General features: G+C 41.0%; 3 protein-coding genes across 7 annotated transcripts in view; 2 read left to right on the top strand and 1 right to left on the bottom strand.

Annotated features, from left to right (window-relative positions):
* Positions 1-25: 25 nt before the first annotated feature.
* Positions 26-1,932, bottom strand: si:ch211-51h9.7 (uncharacterized protein LOC558400 homolog). The gene is made up of 2 exons (XM_046036004.1): positions 949-1,932; positions 26-266 (listed from the first exon to the last, which is right to left on the bottom strand). The coding sequence occupies exons 1-2, from the start codon at positions 1,379-1,381 to the stop codon at positions 112-114; spliced, it is 588 nt and encodes a 195-aa protein (XP_045891960.1). The 5' UTR covers positions 1,382-1,932; the 3' UTR covers positions 26-111.
* LOC123960942 (outer dense fiber protein 2-like) lies at positions 727-12,189 on the top strand. Of its 5 annotated transcripts, none has more exons than XM_046035997.1 (18): positions 727-770; positions 2,264-2,366; positions 2,647-2,742; positions 3,086-3,225; positions 3,872-4,001; positions 4,133-4,264; positions 4,358-4,432; positions 4,544-4,615; positions 4,772-4,888; positions 5,483-5,674; positions 6,308-6,417; positions 7,113-7,248; positions 7,547-7,657; positions 8,019-8,282; positions 10,186-10,286; positions 10,398-10,560; positions 10,957-11,082; positions 11,901-12,189. In XM_046035997.1, the coding sequence occupies exons 1-18, from the start codon at positions 742-744 to the stop codon at positions 12,045-12,047; spliced, it is 2,244 nt and encodes a 747-aa protein (XP_045891953.1). In that variant the 5' UTR covers positions 727-741; the 3' UTR covers positions 12,048-12,189. The 5 variants fall into 5 exon arrangements, with proteins under 5 accessions (XP_045891953.1, XP_045891952.1, XP_045891954.1 ...); XM_046035996.1 differs by having other exon boundaries at positions 2,644-2,742; XM_046035998.1 differs by lacking the exon at positions 727-770 and adding an exon at positions 1,054-1,282 and having other exon boundaries at positions 2,644-2,742.
* Positions 12,190-14,138: 1,949 nt separating this feature from the next.
* The window catches only part of gle1 (GLE1 RNA export mediator), a 15,907-nt gene continuing 9,129 nt past the window's right edge, over positions 14,139-20,916 (top strand). Inside the window, exons 1-7 of the mRNA XM_046034612.1 lie at positions 14,139-14,323; positions 15,347-15,580; positions 16,123-16,281; positions 16,528-16,676; positions 16,772-16,832; positions 19,268-19,519; positions 20,647-20,872. Coding sequence (XP_045890568.1) covers positions 14,225-14,323; positions 15,347-15,580; positions 16,123-16,281; positions 16,528-16,676; positions 16,772-16,832; positions 19,268-19,519; positions 20,647-20,872 — 1,180 coding nt within the window. The 5' untranslated portion in view covers positions 14,139-14,224. The remainder of the gene's footprint in view (positions 14,324-15,346; positions 15,581-16,122; positions 16,282-16,527; positions 16,677-16,771; positions 16,833-19,267; positions 19,520-20,646; positions 20,873-20,916) is intronic.

Raw genomic sequence — 20,916 nt, 5'->3', positions numbered from 1 at the left:
CATGTGTGGGAGTTTTCAAACAAAGTAGGTGCATATAACTTTATTTTAAAATAGTTGTAAGTAGCAGCAAAGGCACCTGGTTTACAGTTACATTGTACAGTGAATAGTACTTCAGCTCACGAAGGATTTTGGCGTCATTAGCAGACTTGAAGCAAAGTCTTCTCTTAATAGACGATCTGTGATTAAAGCCAAGAAGGTGTGCTCAGACTCCTCAAAGTTTGTTTTCCTGATTGTGTCTGGCCAGTCACTGGGCTGGAAGGCCCAACCTGGAGTAAGGGGGGGGGAAAAAACGTTATCTGAAAGACCAATTGGGACCACAATATATAATAAAACGTAGCACATGGATCCAAACAAGTGGATGCCAGTATAAAAAGATGAGCATGAAAGCCTGTTACTGCTTGCTCAGTGTGCAGTTATTTATCACTTAACTCCTACAGAGGTTGAGATACCAAACTCATGCCAGTTAAGGCAGTAGTTTAAGTGTGTATTTACTTATGCTTCAAGTTTTCACTAGCGCTTTAAGATTTACAACACTAAATCCTCACTATTTATTTTAAATTGTTGAAATTAAGTATTTCAAAAGTTGCATGAGTGCATAACTCAATATTTAGTTTGACTTAATTGTCTTACAAAGATACGACAGAAACTTGAAAATGGGGATGAATAACTTAAATTTGTTGGATTACACAAGACAGTCTTCATTTTGATGCTAAATGCTGATGACTACGGTCTGTGGCATAGATGGAAGTACATGTCAAGGTTAAAACAGTGTAAGTATCACATGCTTTGTCGTTATGAATGTGACAGAAAAAGACGAAACATTTCTTGGTGGTCGAAAATATGTCTCCTTCATCTCACAGTACAGGGACCTCATTAAAGTGTTCCTGAAACTGCTCTCTGTAGTAAGTTGAAGAGGCACTTTTTGCACCATTACGGATTCGTACCCACCTAAATGAGTTTTACACCTGGGACAGGTGGCCACCGCCCACGAGTACCCCGGGAACCAGGAGAAGTGTGTATATGCAGGCCAGTGCTGGGTAACATCCGCTTTTCTGAACGTAATCACCTCAAATTGGTGTCCGTGGGGGTTTTCGAAAAGCTGGATGTTAACCCTTCGGCCTCCGACCAACGTGTCGTTGCGGCTAGAAAGAGCCAGTCGGCTTGGGACGAAGTGGATGTCCGTCCCGGACGCCAGCTCATGTCCGCACGCCCTGCACAGTATCAGGGTTGCGGGGCTGGTTCTCCCTTCCTCCGCTACAGCAGCACACGCCTCACCAGGCTGGTATGCAGCGGGATAAAACAGGAGTACAAAGGAAATATACTGCATTATTAACTTCTCCAGCTGCTTTACTAGCTCCCGCAGGCTCCGTGAACACTTCATTGCAGCCTCGTACGCACATGGAAAGCTAATCGCAAACTAGCAAGCTAAACTGCTAACGTTAGCTTTGTTTTTAGCTGAGGTGGTACGTCGACGAGTGTCCTTTAATTCTTAAATACCAACCTAAAGTACCTCAGATTCATCACAAGTATGGCAATTCGGTCAAGAAGTACTAACTTGCAGGATAAGTATACTACGATTTGGTGATTCGTGACCGTAAGACTAGCACAATGAACATTAGCTTGCTCTAAAGGCAAACACATTCGGGAAGTTCCGTGGAAAGAAACAGGAAATGCAGTCATGTCAACCATTTCCTACTGTAACTGCGCACATTACAGTATAACAGTCACTTAATGGTTATATTATCATTTAACGGTTTAAAATGAAACCACTTTTATATTAAAGCTATTTCATTTACACCTTTGTCACATTTAAACTGTAGAAATACATTTTTTGTGTAATCCGCGGTAACCACCATTTTGGGTTTCATTGTGCTTTTTAAAAACGTTTTTTTAAGAAAGACAGTAAGACGAAAAACGGTCCTTGAATAAAAACCTAGATAGCTAGAAGTTTATAAGGAGATGGTCGCATTCATGTTTAACAATTAGTGTAAGTTTAACAGAGAAGTTTAAACCATAGACTGTTACCACGGGCAACGTTTATCGGAAACACGCCTCCACCAATCACAGAACGGGATATTGTGAACGAGCCAATCAGGGTGGTCATTTGTCGACCCAAACAACCGTCAGCTCCACAGACAAAAGTCGAGATTTTTCTTGGGAACTTATCACGGCAATAATGAGCTAACGTTACCGCTTTTAAAATGTGTCGGGTTGGGTCTTTGTTGATCCAAAACGCGGTCTGAATGTTGTAACATCTCGACAGAATGAAAACCCGGGATTCACCACCGCCGCCGGTTCATGTCCATGTACCGGAGACCACACCTGTACATGTTCATATGAGGAGGAGTGTCAGCAGAACCCCACAGGTTATTAGTAGTAATTAACTATAATTGAAATGCACGTTGACTGTTTCATAGCTCAGATGATTTGCATGCTGATATGCATGGTAATGAAAGTTAGAACAGCCCAAATGCATCTTACATTATTTTGGATATTGTAGCTAATGTGTGAAATTCATCACCGTCTGTTTTCACCCGCAATCATTTGTTAGTTTCTTTTTTAAAACAAATAAATAGACTAAATTAGTAAGGTTGCTACAACAAGTATGAGTTTTACCAGTGGAATCCCTCCCTTTTTTTTCAGCAGAACAGGACAAAAGCTGCCCAGGTGAAGGGAGAGGGAGGGAGGCCAAAGGTCAGGACGCCATGGATTCCTCCAGGAAGACTATCCTGCAGTAGAGAAGTGGGTTCATACAAGTGTCAAGTCTCTTTCTAGTGTTCATCTCTCACTGCCATGCTTTCAACCAGTGCCAGTAAGCATGCTGCCAAATGCACACAATTGGGGTAGAGGAAGGGATATTCTGGCAGGGATTTGCTTCCCTAACAGGACAGACAGGTTTGACACGAGTGTTGAATGTGGTCAAACAAAACTGCATTTAAACAGAATACAGTAAGAAGTGATAATCAAATTTTGTGGCTTGTTTACCAATATGTCAATTGGAATTAAGTGCATAACATGTCTGCTACATAGCAGAAGGGAGTTGCAAACTCAATTTAAATGCTGTTTGTTTATGTCTGATATTCAGAGAAGCAGACTGCAGCATCAATCAGAAAGTGGAATCGGACAACAGCGTGATGCAGAGGAGCAGGAAGAAGACCTGACTGCGGGATCCAAAAACCTTGATGTCCTAATCAGAGAGCGAGAAAACGTTTGTCGTTTAAAGAAGTAAGAGTCTCTTCAGCAGCCAGAAAATAACAAAGCTTTGTACTCAAATGAAACCCACCCTTACACACTTGCACGTACGGTTATGTGCTTTTCATTTTCTTTTATGGTGATGTCTTCTTTTGGTGAATATTGTAACTGTCCAAAAGTAGACAAGAGACTTCTTATCAAGATAATTTTAGTTTTTTTGTTGTTGTCAGTCCCCTCAAAATTAGAAAGCAAGGGCTTATCTCCTGTAAGGTTGCCACAAATAGACCAGGAAACAATACAGTAAAAGTGGGTTACAGTTACAGGATGTAGTGCACTTTGTTAGTTTTTTTTTTTTTTTTTACTGAAAAATGTTTGTACACATGCTGTTTTATTTGGTGAACTGTGTTAGTAAGCTCTGCTGTTTGTCCCTGACTAATATTTTGCTGTAGGACATAAAACCTGCAGTGTAGCAAACAGAAGAAGCTTCTCATTGTGGTAAAATACTAATACTATGTTTAGACTCATCATAAATGTTGATGAAATGTCAACGCCTCTCTGCTGCAACATAACCTTACAATTACCACAAAAAATGCAGGCCTATGATAAATAGGTACATGTGATGACCGCTGTATTCACACGTTGGTATTTCAGTTTGAATTTTTTCCCGTGTTGCTTGCAGATCAGATTCTAGGGGTCAACACAGGGAGACAGATGTGCTCTTGAGGGCGCTCGTAGAAGCAGAAATCGATGGAGTAGCAGTAGCCAATCAGCTGACAGCTCTGAAGGAAACTATCGACAGTCTCGCTAAGGTACATTAGGCACCAAATGACCATTTTGTCTTCAGAGTTTGCTTTGATAGATGCAGGATGAATGAATTGAGTAGTACTTATTTTGTTGTACATGATTGTTGTTGTTATTTTATTCACTTATTTTATTTTAGGACAAGCGGCTATCAAAACTGCACGCAACTTCACTGGGACGGCAGCAGGAGTTGTTGTTAGAGAAGATAGAGATGTTTGACAGCACGAATCACAGCCTTCGTGAGCTCCTCAGAGAGTGGTGTGAATACGAGGTACAGGAAGAGGAAGAACACTCGAGGAGAGGAAATGTCAGCGTGCAATAATTCTGTTCTGACTGTTATTTGGATGCTGTGTTGTGTCCACAGAGAGAATCAATGGTGTGGTCAGAACAGAGAGATACCTTAAAGAAGAGAATGGCCGACAGTAAAGCAGAGAACATTGTGAGTAATTATCACCTGGTCATATGCAGTGCTGTTTGTCTTTCATTCAACGTTATCAGCCACCAGACATCTGAGGAGATTTGTCTTGTTGTTTTTTTTCTTCTCTTAAAGCGGCTTTTGGCCAAACTCACAAACAAGGAGAAAGAGGCTTCTAAGCTTGCTGAGCATTTGGACTTTGAAAAGGTTGTTTGAAACTTACCATTAGATTTGTGCTGCTACCATACTGGTTTACCAAAGTAAAACGTTTACACAACTTGTATTCTGTCAATGCTTGGTAGAAAAGATTCATAGCTCAAACACAGCCACATACTCACTCTCTGCTTCCCTCTGTCATGGCAGGACAATGTGAAGACAATGGAGGAGCTTTCAAGAGTCCTGCAGTCAACCCGTGAGCATCTGGAAACTGAGCTGAACAGAACAGAAGCTGAGAAGGTCCATCTGGCTGCTCAGTTGCATGTATGTGAACATAAAATACAATAACACAAACAAACAAACACTTGAACTGTCAGATGTGGACTAGTTGATTTCAATCATTGATCCAACACACACTGAGTGAAATGAGTGCTAAAGTAAGTGTTAGAACGAAATGGCCAACATATTTCAGGCTAAAAACTCTACATGACCAATCAGTGTTACTAAATCAGTATCCAGAATGAGGATACTGTGTTGATATTATAAATTATGATGATTTTATACTTTGGTCATATTGTCTCTTTCTCTGCTCTGATTAGAAAGCACTCATTCCCTGTAGTCTGGAAAGGAGGCATGGCAAGAAATGTATCCAAATATTTATAAAAACTTCTCAAACCCGCTGTATTATCCACACTTTTTCCTCAGCCTGACTAAATAAACTACTTTTGTGTCACTTCCTTGCCACTCCGTAGTTTCGCTGGAAGTTGTCTGCTGGTGGGGTAAAAAAAAAGTAAATGAAGCAGACCCAACTCATGTGACCCTCTGAAATGGGCTTTTTTGTCACTTTTGGAAAAAAGTCCCTTTATTCCTCTTTAAACTGGAGGTGTGTATGTCTCTTTCCTTCTGTGTGTGAAACAGAAGATGCAGCAGAGCTACGAGCAGCAGCAGGAGGATCTACAGGCTCTGCAGGAGGAGCTGCAGACTCTGAGTCAGCAGCGAAAGAAGGAGAAGGAGGAGCGGCAAGACCAGGAGGTACTGGCTCTGCTGACTCAGCAGGCTGAGCGAGCTGAAGAGTCCACCAGGCAGCTTGCGGCAAACCTGCGGGAGAAGGTGAGCATTCAGAGGTCCCGCCGGTCCACACGACAATGTCTGAAAATCTCAGAACATCAGAGTGGTGGGCGATGTCTAAAAATTACAAGCAACATGTCTTTCTACAAATTCCCAGTTTGTTAGAATGATCCACAGACCTTTCTGTGGTTTATCCTGCATGCAAATGAGTTTTCTCACTGGTGGCGTTGTCTTGTCTGACCACACGCTTTTATGCAAATCAGGTTCGCAGGAAGTTCAGCCAGTGTATTGGTTCAATTGCATTATTCCAGTGAAACACACAAACACCAAATTCTGAGGCGAGGAGGCCTATTTTTACTTTGAAAGCACATGATTGCTGAGTTAGTACAGAAAATACAGTAGATAGATAGATAGATAGACAGACAGGTACTTGATTTATTGCCAAAGGGAAATACTAGTGTTGCAGAAGCAGCGGTTACATAAAGTAAAAACAAAAATAAAATCACAGTTACAGTTTCTTGCTTTTTGGGTTTGTTTCACTTTACTTTGAGTCTTGTCTTGTAGCTCCTTACCTCCTTTTGTCAGATGTGTCAGCAAAATGTCCCAAAATATATAAATGTATTGCAGGTGTGACATAATTTGAACAATCATGACAATATGTGTATTTTGTTTAAGGAGTCCCAGTTGGCTCAAGCTCTGTCCACATCCAGCGACTGGTGCCTCCGCCACTCTAAAGAGGCAGCCACTAAAGGACAGCTGGAAGAGGACATTTCTGCTCTCAAACTGTGAGTGCACATTTAGTTTGTTGCTGTAAAACATCATGATGTGTGCTCCATGGTAACAATTTCAGATTGTGATTTTTGACTTGAAAAATTATGCCATTTGATACAATAATCCCCATTTACAGACAGGGATGATCAGGCAATCATATCAGATTCATAGTTATTTTTGGTGTCTTTTTCATGGTATAATGTAGACTTTGTGTATAGACAGAATTTATATCAGCACTTCATGTGGAGTAGATATCGATGAAAGTCACAGTCCTCTTGCAGCAAAACACAACTGTTTTATAATAATTTCACAAATTATTCCTTAAACATTTGAATGATCATTATTACCCCAATTTGTTATTGTGAGGACTGATGCTCAGCTGCAGTGTTACTTTGATTAAACTAGACATTCTTGGAATTTATGAAATAACATTTTTATGTTGTATTCAAGACAGAGAGTTAAATCAGTGAGTTATTCAATTCTGTAAATTAGTAAGTCATAAAAATAGAACATGTAAGTAGAGTGAATGTGACAGAAATGTGCAAAGTCCTGTGAGTGTCAAACAAAACAAATTGTTTAAGTTTAATGTCATAACAAAAAATAATATAAAGTATCTTATATTTCATTGCAGTTAAACTGTCTTTTTATAGATTTAGAAAATGTACAATGACAATATAACACAAACTTTACAAACCTGCTTCCATCACAGTCAGGTGACCGAGCTGAAGTCCCGGCTTCATTCAGCGGAGGAGAGGAGTCGGGCGGAAAGGGAGGAGCTTAGGGATCAGCTTCATCACGTCAGCGCTGAAAATGCCTCCACCAAGCTGGACAACCAAAGACTCAGGGTACCTTCAGGATTTTCTTCTTGCAGATTTGAGATACTTCAAATCAATTTCTTAAACTGAAAAATAAGTTGAGCGGGTATTTATGGAAGATGGACATTGTGATGTCATGAATCATCATCACCGAAATTTTTATAAAAATGTATTTAATTTACTTGTGCTTATGGGTAATTTTCTTGACAAAAGTGTTACAGAAAATGTTAAATTATCTCAGTTTCTTCTTCGTCTACTGTTTCATATTTTCAGGGTACTACAAGCATTGTGTTTCATTATTTTTATTATAATCATACACCATATTTAGGGTCAGTTGACGTCATCAGAGGAGAAGCTCAGCGGTGTGCAGTCTGAAGCCCGTCGGCTGAAATCGTCTATCAAAAAGTACGAAAACCTGGTGGAGAAATACAAGAAGAAGGTACATTCACACGTTGGTGATGCTGCTTCACTTTACACACTCAAACCTGCAACAAATGACAAGTAACTTAAACCATGTGACCAGATTTCTGCACAATGATTTGCTTTTCTAAATACTGTGATTGCAAAGTGAATGTAGACACCAACTGATTTCAGGAAACATGCTCTCGGGGACACATTTCGTTTTTTGCAAACTGTTAAGAAAAAAAAAAAAAAAAATTATTATTATTTTTTTTGATTTGGTTGAAGTAACTCTTCACTCTGGAAAAGCATAATCTCTTCATGGAAACACTTCAGATATCATAAAGTGTGAAGTTTACTATTGCTACTGTGGCGTAGTGACGTCGGACTTCTGTGTGCAGGTCCAGCAGGCTCGTCTGGAATCGGAGGAGTACTGCCTGAAGCTGGAGATGACACAGAAGGAGGCACGAGAGGTGAGGGTGAGCCTGGAGACAGAGAAGGAGCAGGTGAGGCGGGAGTTGCTGGGCCGGCTCAGAGAGCTTGAGACACTGCCCGACAGAATGAGGAGGACTGAACAGCAGCTCAGAGCCGCCCAGCAGGAGGCCGACGCCCATGAAAGGAGGAGCATGGAGCACAACTCCACCCTCTCTGAAGTCAGACACAAGGTAAGCCTGTAAGATACAGTATATTATAGCTTTGACAGTTAGAGGGAAAAAATAAGTGTAACGATGAAGGTCTACTTTGTATTTCAGTCATTAGTGTGTTGAAATCAATTCATTACAAGTTAGCTAAAGGTTTAAACAAAAGTCCAGGATCTACAGATATGAGGTCTGGAGCCCACAGTTATAAAGATTCCTAACAGGGCAACAACTGACATTTCAATATAGATAGATCTTTATGGTTCAAACAACCAAATTCTGTTGAAGCAATCTCGTCCAATGTCTCTGTTCCTGGGATTCTCAGTCTGCCTGAGGGAAAGTGGTGAAGAAGGGGTTTTCGGGGTGTGTGGAGTCCTGCTGGATGTTTGTGGCCCGTTTGAAGAGATGGCTGGAGTGGATGTCCCACAGGTTTGGTAGGGGGGGAGCCGATAATCCCCTCAGCCATCTTCACAACCCGCTGCAGGTCTTTCTTGTCTGCAGCAGTGCAGCTGGAATACCACACAGCAATATGTCAAAACACTTTCTATTGTGCAGCGGTAGAAGCCGTTCCCCAGCAGCAATCTCTGGGGAAGCTTGTTGTGTCTCAGGGTCCTCAGGAAGAGCAGTTCCTGCTGGGCTCTCTTGATGATGTAGGTTGTGTTCAGGCTCCAGGTTAGCTTCTCAGTAATGTGTACTCCCAGGAACTTGAAGCCACCCAGCCACTTGAAGACCCTCTCCACCTCAACTCCACTGATACACAGACCATTGTTTTACTTTTCCTGAAATCTATTATGATTTCTTTTGTTATTTTTTGTGTTGTGGTCGTTGTCCTTGCACCAGGTGGTTAGTGTCTGAACCTCCTCTCTGTAGGTAGGTTCTATTATTGTTTGTTATGAGTCCGACTACGGCTGTGTAGTTGTTTTCCCTTCTGTGGTGCGTTTTACTGCCATTTTTGTGTGAGAGGTTGATTGAGCATAACTGTTAAAAAACCCCTGAAATTACGCTAGGTGATGTGCGTTTCCTCTGACAAATCAATGTCTAGTGGGCATCTGGCCTAATTTCTGAATCTGTTTCAAAACCATCCAGATAAATAAAGAAATGTGTAGTGGTCACCTTGAGGTGCAGTCCGTGCGACCCTTTCAACTTATTCATTTCGGTACTATAGTGTAATTCTTTATGCTACCACCAGAGAGCGCCAAAGTTTATTTTCCCATCAAAACATTTTTAAGACAGTGTTGTTTTAGGACCATCATAATAATTCTCTACAAAAAAGTTTAATAATCTCTATTCTCAGTGTTTGTGACCTGGAGGCTTAAGGTTGCATACTGGACCCTGATTGTGATGTTATAAAAACTGCTGGTACATACACATGATAAACCTCAGAGAAACTTTCCTCCTTCAGCAGGTTCAGGTGTCAAGCTCTGCGCATACATCACTCAAACATCAAGAGTGAAGGCAGAAAAACACATTTTTAAGTGAAGGGGAACTTTGCTTCAAGTTAAATAAAATCTTTCATTCGTTTTTTAATATGAAAGAATTGATCCCGTTAATAAGGAAATGGAACAATGATGTACAATGATTAAAAAAGAAATGTGTCTAGTAGTTTTTTCCACTTTTCTAAGAGGAGAAAAGAAAATTAATTTAGTCTCTTTCTTCTCAGCTGTCTTCTGCTGCAAGAAACAGTCTTGCAAGCTACCTAATTTAGTTTGACTAGACAGAACTATTGGCAGTAATAATGCAGGATGAATGCATGGAAGTGGGTTTCTTCTTTTTTTTTTTAAATATTTTTTGGGGTATTTATTTGAAAGCAGGCAGCAACAAGGTGACAGAAATTGAGGGGAGAGAAAAGGGGGATAACGTACAATAAAGCTTCCTGGCTGGACTGCTGTTATATGGCCAGTGATTGCATGTTAATTGTGTTCCTCCCCAGATGGAACAGCAAGGCACTCAGCTGGAGATGTTTCAGCAGAGGAACCTGCTGCTGCACGAGGAGAACAACGTTCTCAAAGAGAAAATTCACAACTTAGAGCGGTGCAGACGCTACAAAAATTAATATATCCATCCAAGTTGAAAGTATCACTTGTACACAATGCTTGCCGACATAACAAAACACTTCGTGACAGAAATTATTTCCATGCGTAGGCGGCTTGAGGACATGAAGATAGAAAACAAAGAGATGTGTCAGGCTCTCTCCTTGAAGGATGCCAGTGTCCGCAGCATTCAGCAGCAGCTGGAGGAGAAGACCCTCGAGTGCAGCGTCCTGTCCAGGCAGCTTCAACAAACTCTGGACGACGCTCAGATACAGGTCTATAGGGTCACATCTTTTACGTGTCCATCAGTGTCCTCAGAACAAAACATCACATAACAACCTTTACACTGGTGCTGAGAAACACTCAGTTTACACAAGTCTGGACTTCTTTGCTGCTTGTATTGTTTCAGTGGAGTTGAAAAAAGATATCTCATTCTCTTTTACTTTTTCATTAACTTTTTATAGCTACAAGAAATGTGTAGGCCTCAAAACCCCCAATAATTAACATTTGTTTGGTTTGATGTGTTTACATGTCTACAGTGCTCCTCAATCATGAATCTAAAAGTAGAATAATGATAAACAATTTTAGTGTTTTATTTATGGGTTAATACTGGAATATTGCAGTCCATGTTAACATAGTGAGGAAATTTTTTTTTTCTTTCTGTCCTACAGGTGGACAACAGCATGCAGAGGGTTTTAGCCAAAGAGAGAGTGTCTCAGTCTAAAGCCTTGGACCTGCAGAGCCAGCTGAGCCGAGCCAAAACAGAGCAGAGTCAGCTACAGCGAAGCAAGGAAGAGGTACATTAGGATGTCCATGGATTCCACATGGTGTGATATGGGTTTTCAGTGGCTGATGCTGATATTTAGATAGTAGGTCGGCCTACTGCCAATATATGATGCTGATATCAATACATAGAAAAGTCGTGTATATTTCCATGCAAAGTACAATGTCATTAGTAGATGTCATTTTTATTAATTAATGAAATGAAACACTTGTGAGTGGTGTTTCAGGGAGAGTGGGGTACAGTAACTGGATTATTTTCTACATTTTAAATGCCAGTAATGGTTTTAGATTCGATTAGCTGTCATTTAGGATGGGAGAAACATGTAAACATTTAGGAAAGACAATGGTCACATCGTGCTCATCCTGCGTACAGGGTCACGGGAGCCAATCCCAGCCACACATAGACACCTAATTTTAGAGACCCCAATTAACCTAGCCTGCATGTCTTTGGATGGTGGGAGGAAACTCCACATAGAAAGGCCAGGGCAACCGGGGTTTGAACCCACGACCTCCTTGCCGTGGGGCGACAGTGCCAACCACTGCACCGCCGCCCTGGAAAGACAATGGTGACTCAGAAACTAACTTTTTCACCATCTTCTCAAAACTCACAAAGGGGGAGCTGTCGAATGATGTTAGTGCTCCCCCCTTGTGACGCAGATATGTTTTTAGTGGCCTCATGAGTGCAGGTATCAGCCGATTCCCATCATCTCAAAATGTCAGATATCGGCAGGATTAATTGGTCTTTCACTAGTTCTCATACTATAACTGCTGTGCAATGTAACAGTGGAAATCAAGATTCTTTTAAAAAAGCATTGTTTCTGTTTTCCTTTAGATGGAGCGTCGTTTCCAGAGTCAGCTGCAGAACATGAAGGACAGACTGGAGCAGTCAGACTCTACAAACCGCAGCCTGCACAACTATGTTAATTTTCTCAAAACCTCATATGGAAACGTGTTTGGTGACTCTTTGCTTGCAAGCTGACTGCAAAATCCTCCAACCTGACCAGCATTCATCCATTCCCAAAGCATTGTAGTAGACCTAAATGACATTTATTCACTACTACTTCTGACCTGAGAGTTTTATATGCTATCTATGAAATTAATAAACAACTTTTTAAAGGAAATTCTTATATTTTAGTTGCTTGAAATGTATTTATATTCTTTTGAATAAATAACTATCAATCGTCCAAAAAAGATAATAATTTTTGTTTTACTTATGCCAAACCCCATACAGAACTTAATGATTCAAAATATTCTTTCTCAGTCAGAATCAGCTTAATTGCCAGGTATGTGAACACATAGGAGGAATTTGACTCTGAATTGCGCAATGCTCACGATGTGCTTACTTATACAATAACACAATAATACAGTAATGAAATGCAAATATTGCTTTTAAATTTAAATTGTGACACTGTGACATCTTACATCAGTTTTTGTGAGGACATGTGTGTGCCGACTAAAACCTTCCGCACATACAACAACCAAAAACCCTGATTCACAGACCAAGGAGGAGGCCTTCAGAAGTGGGAGTCCTGTACAACCAGGCCAGGAACACTGACTTAAGAAGTCAAAGTAGCAAAGAGATGTTACACGGAAAAGCTAAATAACAGCTTTACAGCCAACGATCCTGCATAAGTGGAGAGGCCTGTGGACACTCACCAACTACAGGAGACCATCCCCCAACTCTGCTAGTATTCAACAATGGCAGACAAGTTGAATGGCTTTTATTGTAGGTTTGAAAAGCCCACAGTCACCTCTCCCCCCACTCCAACACTGCATGAAAATCTGTGCAGACCAGCTGGCCCCCATCTTCACACAGACCTTCAACAGATCATTGGAGCTGTGTGAAGTTCCCTCCTGCTTCAAACGCTCCACAATCATCCCGGTCCCCAAAAACCCCTCCATCTCTGGACTACATGACTACAGGCCTGTCGCCCTGACATCTGTAGTCATTAAATCCTTTGAAAGACTGGTGCTGGCCCACTTGAAGGACATTACAGGCCCGCTGCTGGACCCCTTGCAGTTTGCCTACAGGGCTAACAGGTCTGGATAATGCAGTCAATTTGGGACTGCATCACATCCTACAACACCTCGACTCTCCAGGGACATATGCAAGGATCCTGTTCGTGGACTTCAGCTCGGCATTCAACACCATCATCACGGACATCCTCAGCACCAAACTCACCCAGCTCACTGTGCCAGTCTCCACCTGTCAGTGGATCACAAACTTCCTGACTGACAGGAGACGGCAGGTGAGGCTGGGGAACATCACATCCAGCACCCGGACTATTAGCACTGGCGCCCCCCAGGGGTGTGTGCTCTCCCCACTGCTCTTCTCCCTCTACACCAACGTCTGCACCTCAGGAGACGCATCTGTCAAATCCTGAAGTTTGCTGACAACAGTCATCGGCCTCATCCGGGACTGTGACGAGTCGGCCTACAGACGGGAGGTTGATCAGCTGGCTCTCTGGTGTGGTCAGAACAACCTGGAGCTTAACACACTGTGGACTCAAAACTATAGGGATGGAGGACAGGAGGATCCCCCCCCACTCTGCCCCTCATCACCATACTCAACAGCCCTGTGTTTGCTGTGGAATCCTTCAGATTTCTCGGAACCACTATTGCAGATCCATCTCACACTGATCTGCAGTGATGTCTGTTTTTGTTCATAGTGTGTATACACTGAAGTCTGTGTCTGATTTTTATTATTGTGATTTTGTATTTTTGTATGAGTAAGCACATCGTGAGCAATGTACAATCCAGAGTCAAATTCCTCGTATGTGTACACATACCTGGCAATAAAGCTTATTCTGATTTAGCAGTTTTGTCAGTGTTTGAGAGGTTTTGGTGTTAGAGGTATCTGAAAGCAAACAAATAATGGACTGACAGCTTTTTTAAAAAAACAGGGACCGCTAGAAGGACTGGAAATACAATAGTAAAATAAATATTGTTATTGCATTTAAGGTTTTGTCGTGTGCAATGCTATTTTTATGAGATCAATAACAAAATATTATAAGGGTTATGGTCCAACCGGAAGAGCGTCTCGGTTGTAGGCGGGCTGTTTGTCGTCGGATTGTAATTTATGTAACCTCATCCGGCGGTTCAAAACTTCGCCAAACGCTATCAAGTAGTTTGGGTTTTGTTTACCGCTCTGTCATCATGCCTGCTGAAAACCTACGATGGGCAACTTTAGAGGCCTTAAAAAATTCACCAAAGGCAAAAATCTCATTCGACCCGTACTGGTCGGAAAGGGGCGAGGTGAGTTGACGCCAGCGAATTCCGACATTAGCTAACGAATGGCTAGTTAGCCAAGCTGTCTCTGCCTGTTTAGCTAGCTAGATAATTTAACGAATTAATTTATTAGAGTGACTTTTCTACCATTTAGCTCTACCAGGACGATCTGCAATGAGGATAGTCGCCACCACAGTTTGCTAAATCACCAATACTGACTAACTGGAATGAGCACAAGCAGGTGGAAGTCTTTAGTTAGGCAACGTATTTAGCAAATTATTTGCTAACCTAACTTAATAGTATTAAGCTGGATGAAGCAACTTAGTCTTCCACTGAGTTTAACAGGCTACGAGCTGTTTGGTGAATGAGTGGACAAAATATGTGCTGGTCTTCCCAGCAGTGACATCTTTTTAAGGGCTGTAACGTTACTTGTAACATATTTCATTTATTATTTCCCTTTATGTCACTTTATACTTCTAATCCACTGCATTTTAGATTAAAATATTGGTTTCGTTAATAGTTACTTTTTAGATTAAGATTTCAGATAGAAAACAAATGAGATGCGTTTTAAATATTAGGCTAAAAGTTTTTGGCCTGTGACCCCACAGATTTATATTGTGACCATTAAGAGTGGCTGGAAACCACTGGACAAAACCACGTAACTGTAAATAAAGTAGTTAAAACTAGCATTAACTAGCTACAACAGTTATCTATTGATGCATCAGTCTTGGCATACTTTGACTTTTGATACTTTGAAGTACATTTTGCTGATAATACTTATTTACTTAAGTAGGATTTTGAATTTAGATTGCTGTGTTGGTACTTTTACTTGAGTAAAGGATTTGAGTACTTCTTCCACCACTGCTGATCAGGTATATTTGCTCAAGCACATGAGTATTTCCATTTTATGCTACTTTATACTCCACTACATTTCAAAGGGACATGTTGTTTATAAATTGCTTTTTTTCCCCTCTACACCTTTCTGGTGCATTTAAACACACTCGATGAAGGAAGTACACTTAATGGTTTAATGGTTCTGTCTTCTTGCAGCATATTTTGACTGGTTGTAAAGAGACCTTCAGCTTGTCCTCGCATTCTGGGATCATATTGGAGCGTCTCGGCTCCTTGCCCCTGCAGACCTCCAGCTTTCTGGGCTCCATCTCTGGAAACTCCAGCCCTGAGGAGATCTCGGCCTCAGTTTCCTCCACAGGATCCATCCCTGACCTCAACGCTAAGCAAGCCACACTTTCTGCAGCCCCGCCTTTAAGGACCGAGAGTGACCAGGAAAGTCTCTTTTCTAGAGTACATGCTGATCTTTCAGTGTTTTTACTATGTGAGAAAGAAGTATGTCAGAGTCTGTACACTTGACGATTGGATTGAAGGAAGTGTCCACATAGTAACTTTTGTGTCATTTGACAGGGTTTTTTTTTTGAGCTTAGTGGTATTTGGGTGTTTGCTTCCAGGGAGTAGATATACAGTATATGTATAACAACCCAAAAAGTTGGTTTCAGAAAGTCATCATGATACGTGACAACAAACAAGTTTGAGTTTGCAAGGATATTACTGAAACAGACAAGTTGTTGATATAATTGTGCATTATTGTTGGTGACTATTATAACCAGCAGATTCCCTGTGTTTTTTATTTGTTTGTTTGTTTTTCAATTGGATATTTAAATAATCTGTGCTGCTGGTGTAATGCTTTCATCCCTATAAAACAAGAACAGCTGCACACTTTGTATTACTTTCTGTGACTCTGTTGGAGCTCTGAATGGATCTACATGTCTGAATGTGTGACTTAATCTTTTCCTCACGTTTATGTGCTGCAGGCTGTTAGTGATAACACGAAGGATAAAGATCCAGAGGCAGGTTTCAGCGAAGTTTCCAGTCCTGCATCACTACCTACCATCTCCCTGCTGTCACCCAAAGCCATGGAGACGGCTGGTCTCATTATCAAATTTGAGGATGAGCAGCGTGAAAAGGCCAAGGTCAGACACAATGACTCTTAATCAGAATCCCAGTAGATTTTCAACTAACAAGAGATGCCTTCGTATTTTGGTGCATAACTTTCGCAATAAAGAGGGTGAAAAAAAAAGTATTGTAAGTCATAGAAAATAAGAATTAACAATAAAAGAAAATGTTTAATTATCCCATAAGAACAACTTAACGGTTGTGTGATAAAATGCTGCCTGTATCAGTCTCACCTAGTTGATGTCTGAAATCTGTCGGCTCAGGTGGCGCTTAAACTGCGGCTGGAAATGCAGGAGAAGCTGGTGGCGGCGGTGGCAAACTCCGAGTCGGAGCAGCTGAAACGTTTCGAGGAGTTCATGGAGCTGAAGCAGAGGCAGGAGTACCAGAGCATGAGGGACATGATGGACAGAGAGTAAGAAGCACCGGCAAGGATGCAAGTCTTAATGATGTTGGAACATTTCTAAATTGTTACGTGTGATCAAAACTCTTCCACTTTCTGCACTGTAGAACTAAAGAGAGCATCGGGCGTCAAGAGAAACTGAAGGAAGAGCAGCGACACAGAATGAAGGTATGATCATCAGACTACATGTAGAAAGGATACTTAATGTGATACCCTAAAGATGGTTGCTTTAAAGGTCTGGAAGCACTGTAAAGTCTGGTGCTTTTTAACAGGGATCTCAGAGTGGAAAACTATTCCATACTGGCAAAACAAACTTAGAGCGATGATTCTTAAGTCTCACAGTAATTTAATTCAACTTAATAAACTTAGGAAGTGACATCTTATCTGTGCTGATATTTAGGAGAGCTCCATAGTTACCCTAACCTGTTTCATTACTGATAATAAAAGATAGACTTTGGGCAAAAATCAAGCTCATGCTGTCACCGCCTAAACTGAGGTCCTCACAAACATGGCAACAGCGCTCCTCAGATATTGTGCAGATTCATTCATTTACAAAACAAGCTGCAAATGAGGGGCTTATTTGTTAATTTATTCATTTTTTAATTAATAAATTGTACTAAATAAAAACAAAAAAACTTTCTTTGTTCAGTGGACAAGTGCTTAGTCTACAGAGGGATATCTGTTCTCTATTACAGGATACGGCACTATTACATTATTTTTGGCATTGAAAAACAGTGTGATAGGATTTTATTTATTACGACATATTTTTGCTGTCAGGAAAACTACCACATGCTGTCATATTTTGTACTTGATTGTGTTAAAACAGCGACATCACACGCTCACACAGTATCCTTGTCTTTGCTGAAAGTATGTGTAGGTGGTAGGGCTGCACGATTTGGAGAAAAAGTCATATAGTAACAATAACTAGTAAAACAAAACTAAGGGAGCATGTTGCTCTACAGAGGAGGCGGCTAGAAGGAGCAAATATTGGCATCCTGGCACCGGCTCAATGTAGATCTGTCTAATGCAGAGTCTCTATCTACAACCTGGAGGAGGAACTAGTATACAGGAGTCTATTAGTATAATATTATAACTTTAAATAAACAGTATAATTTTCGGTTAATAGTATACTGGGGTGGTGATGGCGCATAGATAAGATGCTTGCCTATGATGTGGGAGACCAGGGTTCGATTCCCACTGTAAGCCTTCCACCAATGTGTCCCTGAGCAAGACACTTAACCCCTAGTTGCTCCAGAGGCGTGCGACCTCTGACATAAATAGCAATTGTAAGTCGCTTTGGATAAAAGCGTCAGCTAAATGAATAAATGTAATACTGTTAGTATAACGATAATAGCCTATATTAATTACTATATTCATTATAACTTCATATAATAGCTTACTATTTTACCACTAGTTGAACATTAAATCCAGTTACAGCGGTTTCCTTTCTGTGGGTTATTTATTTAATCCTTGTGTGAGAAAACGGCCCTACATTGGTCTCTAATTGGTTAATGCTAAGAACAAACGTGTATCATATTATTCAACATTTATGATTTGATGCCCCATCCAGGCTGTGATTGGTGGTTGACGAAAAGTGAAACTTACAGGCACGTAGGCTTTATGAAAAGTTGAACAACAAAAGGCACAGAAACAGCGTTAAAATGTTAAATGGCCAGCGAGCCAAACCCAGATCTACCTTATCTTCTCCCAGTTTTCTTCTGTCTTACTGCTTCTACCTGCTGCCGTTGTCTCTCTGTCAGAGAGCAACAAGTGTTGTGCCGAATTCTGCGTGCCTGCCGAGAATTGCATGCACCTCGCGGGTGGTAACACTGATTTATGCTGAAAAGAGGTGGATGCAAATCTCCACACTGATGAATCGCGGTTATCACCGCACACTAGCTGAATCATAAGGAATGATACTTCTACTTAGTGTAATAAATCATTAACGACTCTAAATGTTCATAAAATACATACTTCGAATCATTTATCACCATTGATGAACCCCACAAAGGATATTATAGCGTTTAAAAGTAGTTTTTGGAGGTGCATGACAGCAGAGCACCGCCGGCGCTTCCAACTATGTTTTGAACAGTTAGCGGCGGGGCAGGGAGGGGAGTTACAATAGGTTGTTGTCTTAAGTTAGCCGCGCAATGCTCCATGAATAATTTTTTTTGATTGCACATAGGCTCATATGTTTGTAGAGCCACATGCGAGAGCCCAGTGTGGACGGAGATAATGAACTGACTGCAGCGCACACAGAGAAAAGAGTGTCACACACACTTTTTCTGTTTTATTAAATCGCACACTTTTTGCGGTTATGTAATGGCACATGACGACATCACGATTGCGATTAGATTAATCGTGCAGCCCTAGTAGGAAGCTTCATAAGTAATACAAGATCTACTCTTTTAGGAGTGTTTATAGTCCTAGGTTCACTTGTAGCGCAATTTCAAGGAGTGATTCTGAGATGCTTGATAAATATGGGCCATGACTGTTTCATGATTGTGATTCATCTGAACTCACAAGTTTAGAAAGGCTTCTGTTAGCAGCCTTGCATGCTTTGTACATTATAAACACGTTTCCTTTCTCCTCTTTGGTGTCAGATCCTCAATCTGCGGCTGAGAGAGGCAGAGCAGCAGCGCCTGCGGGAGGCAGAGCTCGAGCGGCAGCGACAGGCAGAGGGCAGGGAGAGACTGCGTAACCTTAACACCATCCAGGAGGAAATCCTGCAGCTCAACCAGCTGCTGGAGCCATCCAGCAAAACTGATCTCCCGTCGGCCAGCCTCAGCTCCTACAGTATGCGCGGAAACCAGCTGTGCTCCCAGGTGTCCGAGGTGGTGCGAAAGACAGCAGAGGTCAGTTTAACTGCTGATTGGAAAAGTTCAGGTTCGGATCAGGGCCCTTCCTACACTGACAGGGAGAGAGATGGAAAATTATTGTGGTTGTGTTAAAGGATAATTCCAGTTTATTACATCTTGGCTCATATGTTTTGGTGTTTTGGCAATTATTTCAAGTAGCTGCAACATTGTACTCACAAGTCTAAGTGAAGACACACAAACGGTCAGACAAGTTGGAAACAAACCCACAGGTTGGCCAAACTTATTTGGAAGATGATATAAAAGTAGACCGTAAAATGATCACTCAGACTTTTCATGAACATACTTTAGGGCTGAACAATTAATTGAAATATTATCAAAATCACAATATGGCCAAGTGCATTATCCAAATTGCAGGAATTTATTGATGACTGTAAAATGTGTCTCTCTATCTCATTATAAACAAAACGTCTTGGTTCTACTACAAATAATATTCTCCAGACTTAAGTGAGCATACTCGTTTCAAATAATTTTTTATATATATTCTTTTTTTGAATGAAATGAATCTTGAAATGTAAAAATTACCATTCCCACTAACATTGTGACACATATCGGCATATCTGTCTGAACACTACGATTTTTATGCACATAACATGTCGTCCATCAAGGTTTTTTTTTTTTTTTTTTTTTTTTTTCATTTGCTATCATACTTTTTTCGATGAATACTTTTGTCTGTAATATGTAATGATTTTCAAAATGTTTTTTTCCTCTGACAACCAGTCCAAAATCTAATAATATTTAATTTACAATGACAATACATCCTCCTCACATAAGAAAAGCTGGAACCAGATGACTGAAAGGAGAAATTGTTGATGAATATTCTGTGGACTGAGTAATTGATCAATCAACTGATTGTTTGAGCACCAGCTAGCTTTAAATATTTCATTCAGTGTGCAAAGTGCCGTACACCTTAGTGTCGGTGTGTGAAGATGTTGTTTTTAATAACTTAAAAGATACTAATGGTTCTGTATATTTTATATATAGAACATGTATTGTTTTTCTTTCTAGCGGCTCTCAGGTGTCAGTTCAGTATGAATCACTTGATCTCTGATGTATCACCCTGCTCATCAGACTGGTGTAACCTTTTCTGCTGTGAATTTTCCCAGGGAGAGTTTCCTAGCGTGGAGGACATGACCGCGGCGGAGCGAGCACTCCACGAAATGAGGGCGCTGATCAGGCTGATGCAGGAGGAGGTCGCCAAAGCTCAAGAGAAGAAGAAGAAGGATCAGGAGGAGGAAGAGCAGCGCCGGAAGCAGGTGGAGCTGCAGGTGCAACAGGAAGCGCAGAAGAAGGCAGCGCAGTCGGCCAAAGAGAAGGTGAAGGAGAGGAAAGGTGAGATATTTGTTCGGATCCAGGATCATATGCTATGGGTCACG

Source organism: Micropterus dolomieu, linkage group LG21 (assembly GCF_021292245.1).
Source record: "Micropterus dolomieu isolate WLL.071019.BEF.003 ecotype Adirondacks linkage group LG21, ASM2129224v1, whole genome shotgun sequence".
Taxonomy (NCBI): domain Eukaryota; kingdom Metazoa; phylum Chordata; class Actinopteri; order Centrarchiformes; family Centrarchidae; genus Micropterus; species Micropterus dolomieu.
Note: the sequence above shows the minus strand (reverse complement) of the source record. Positions and strands in the feature narration are given on the sequence as shown.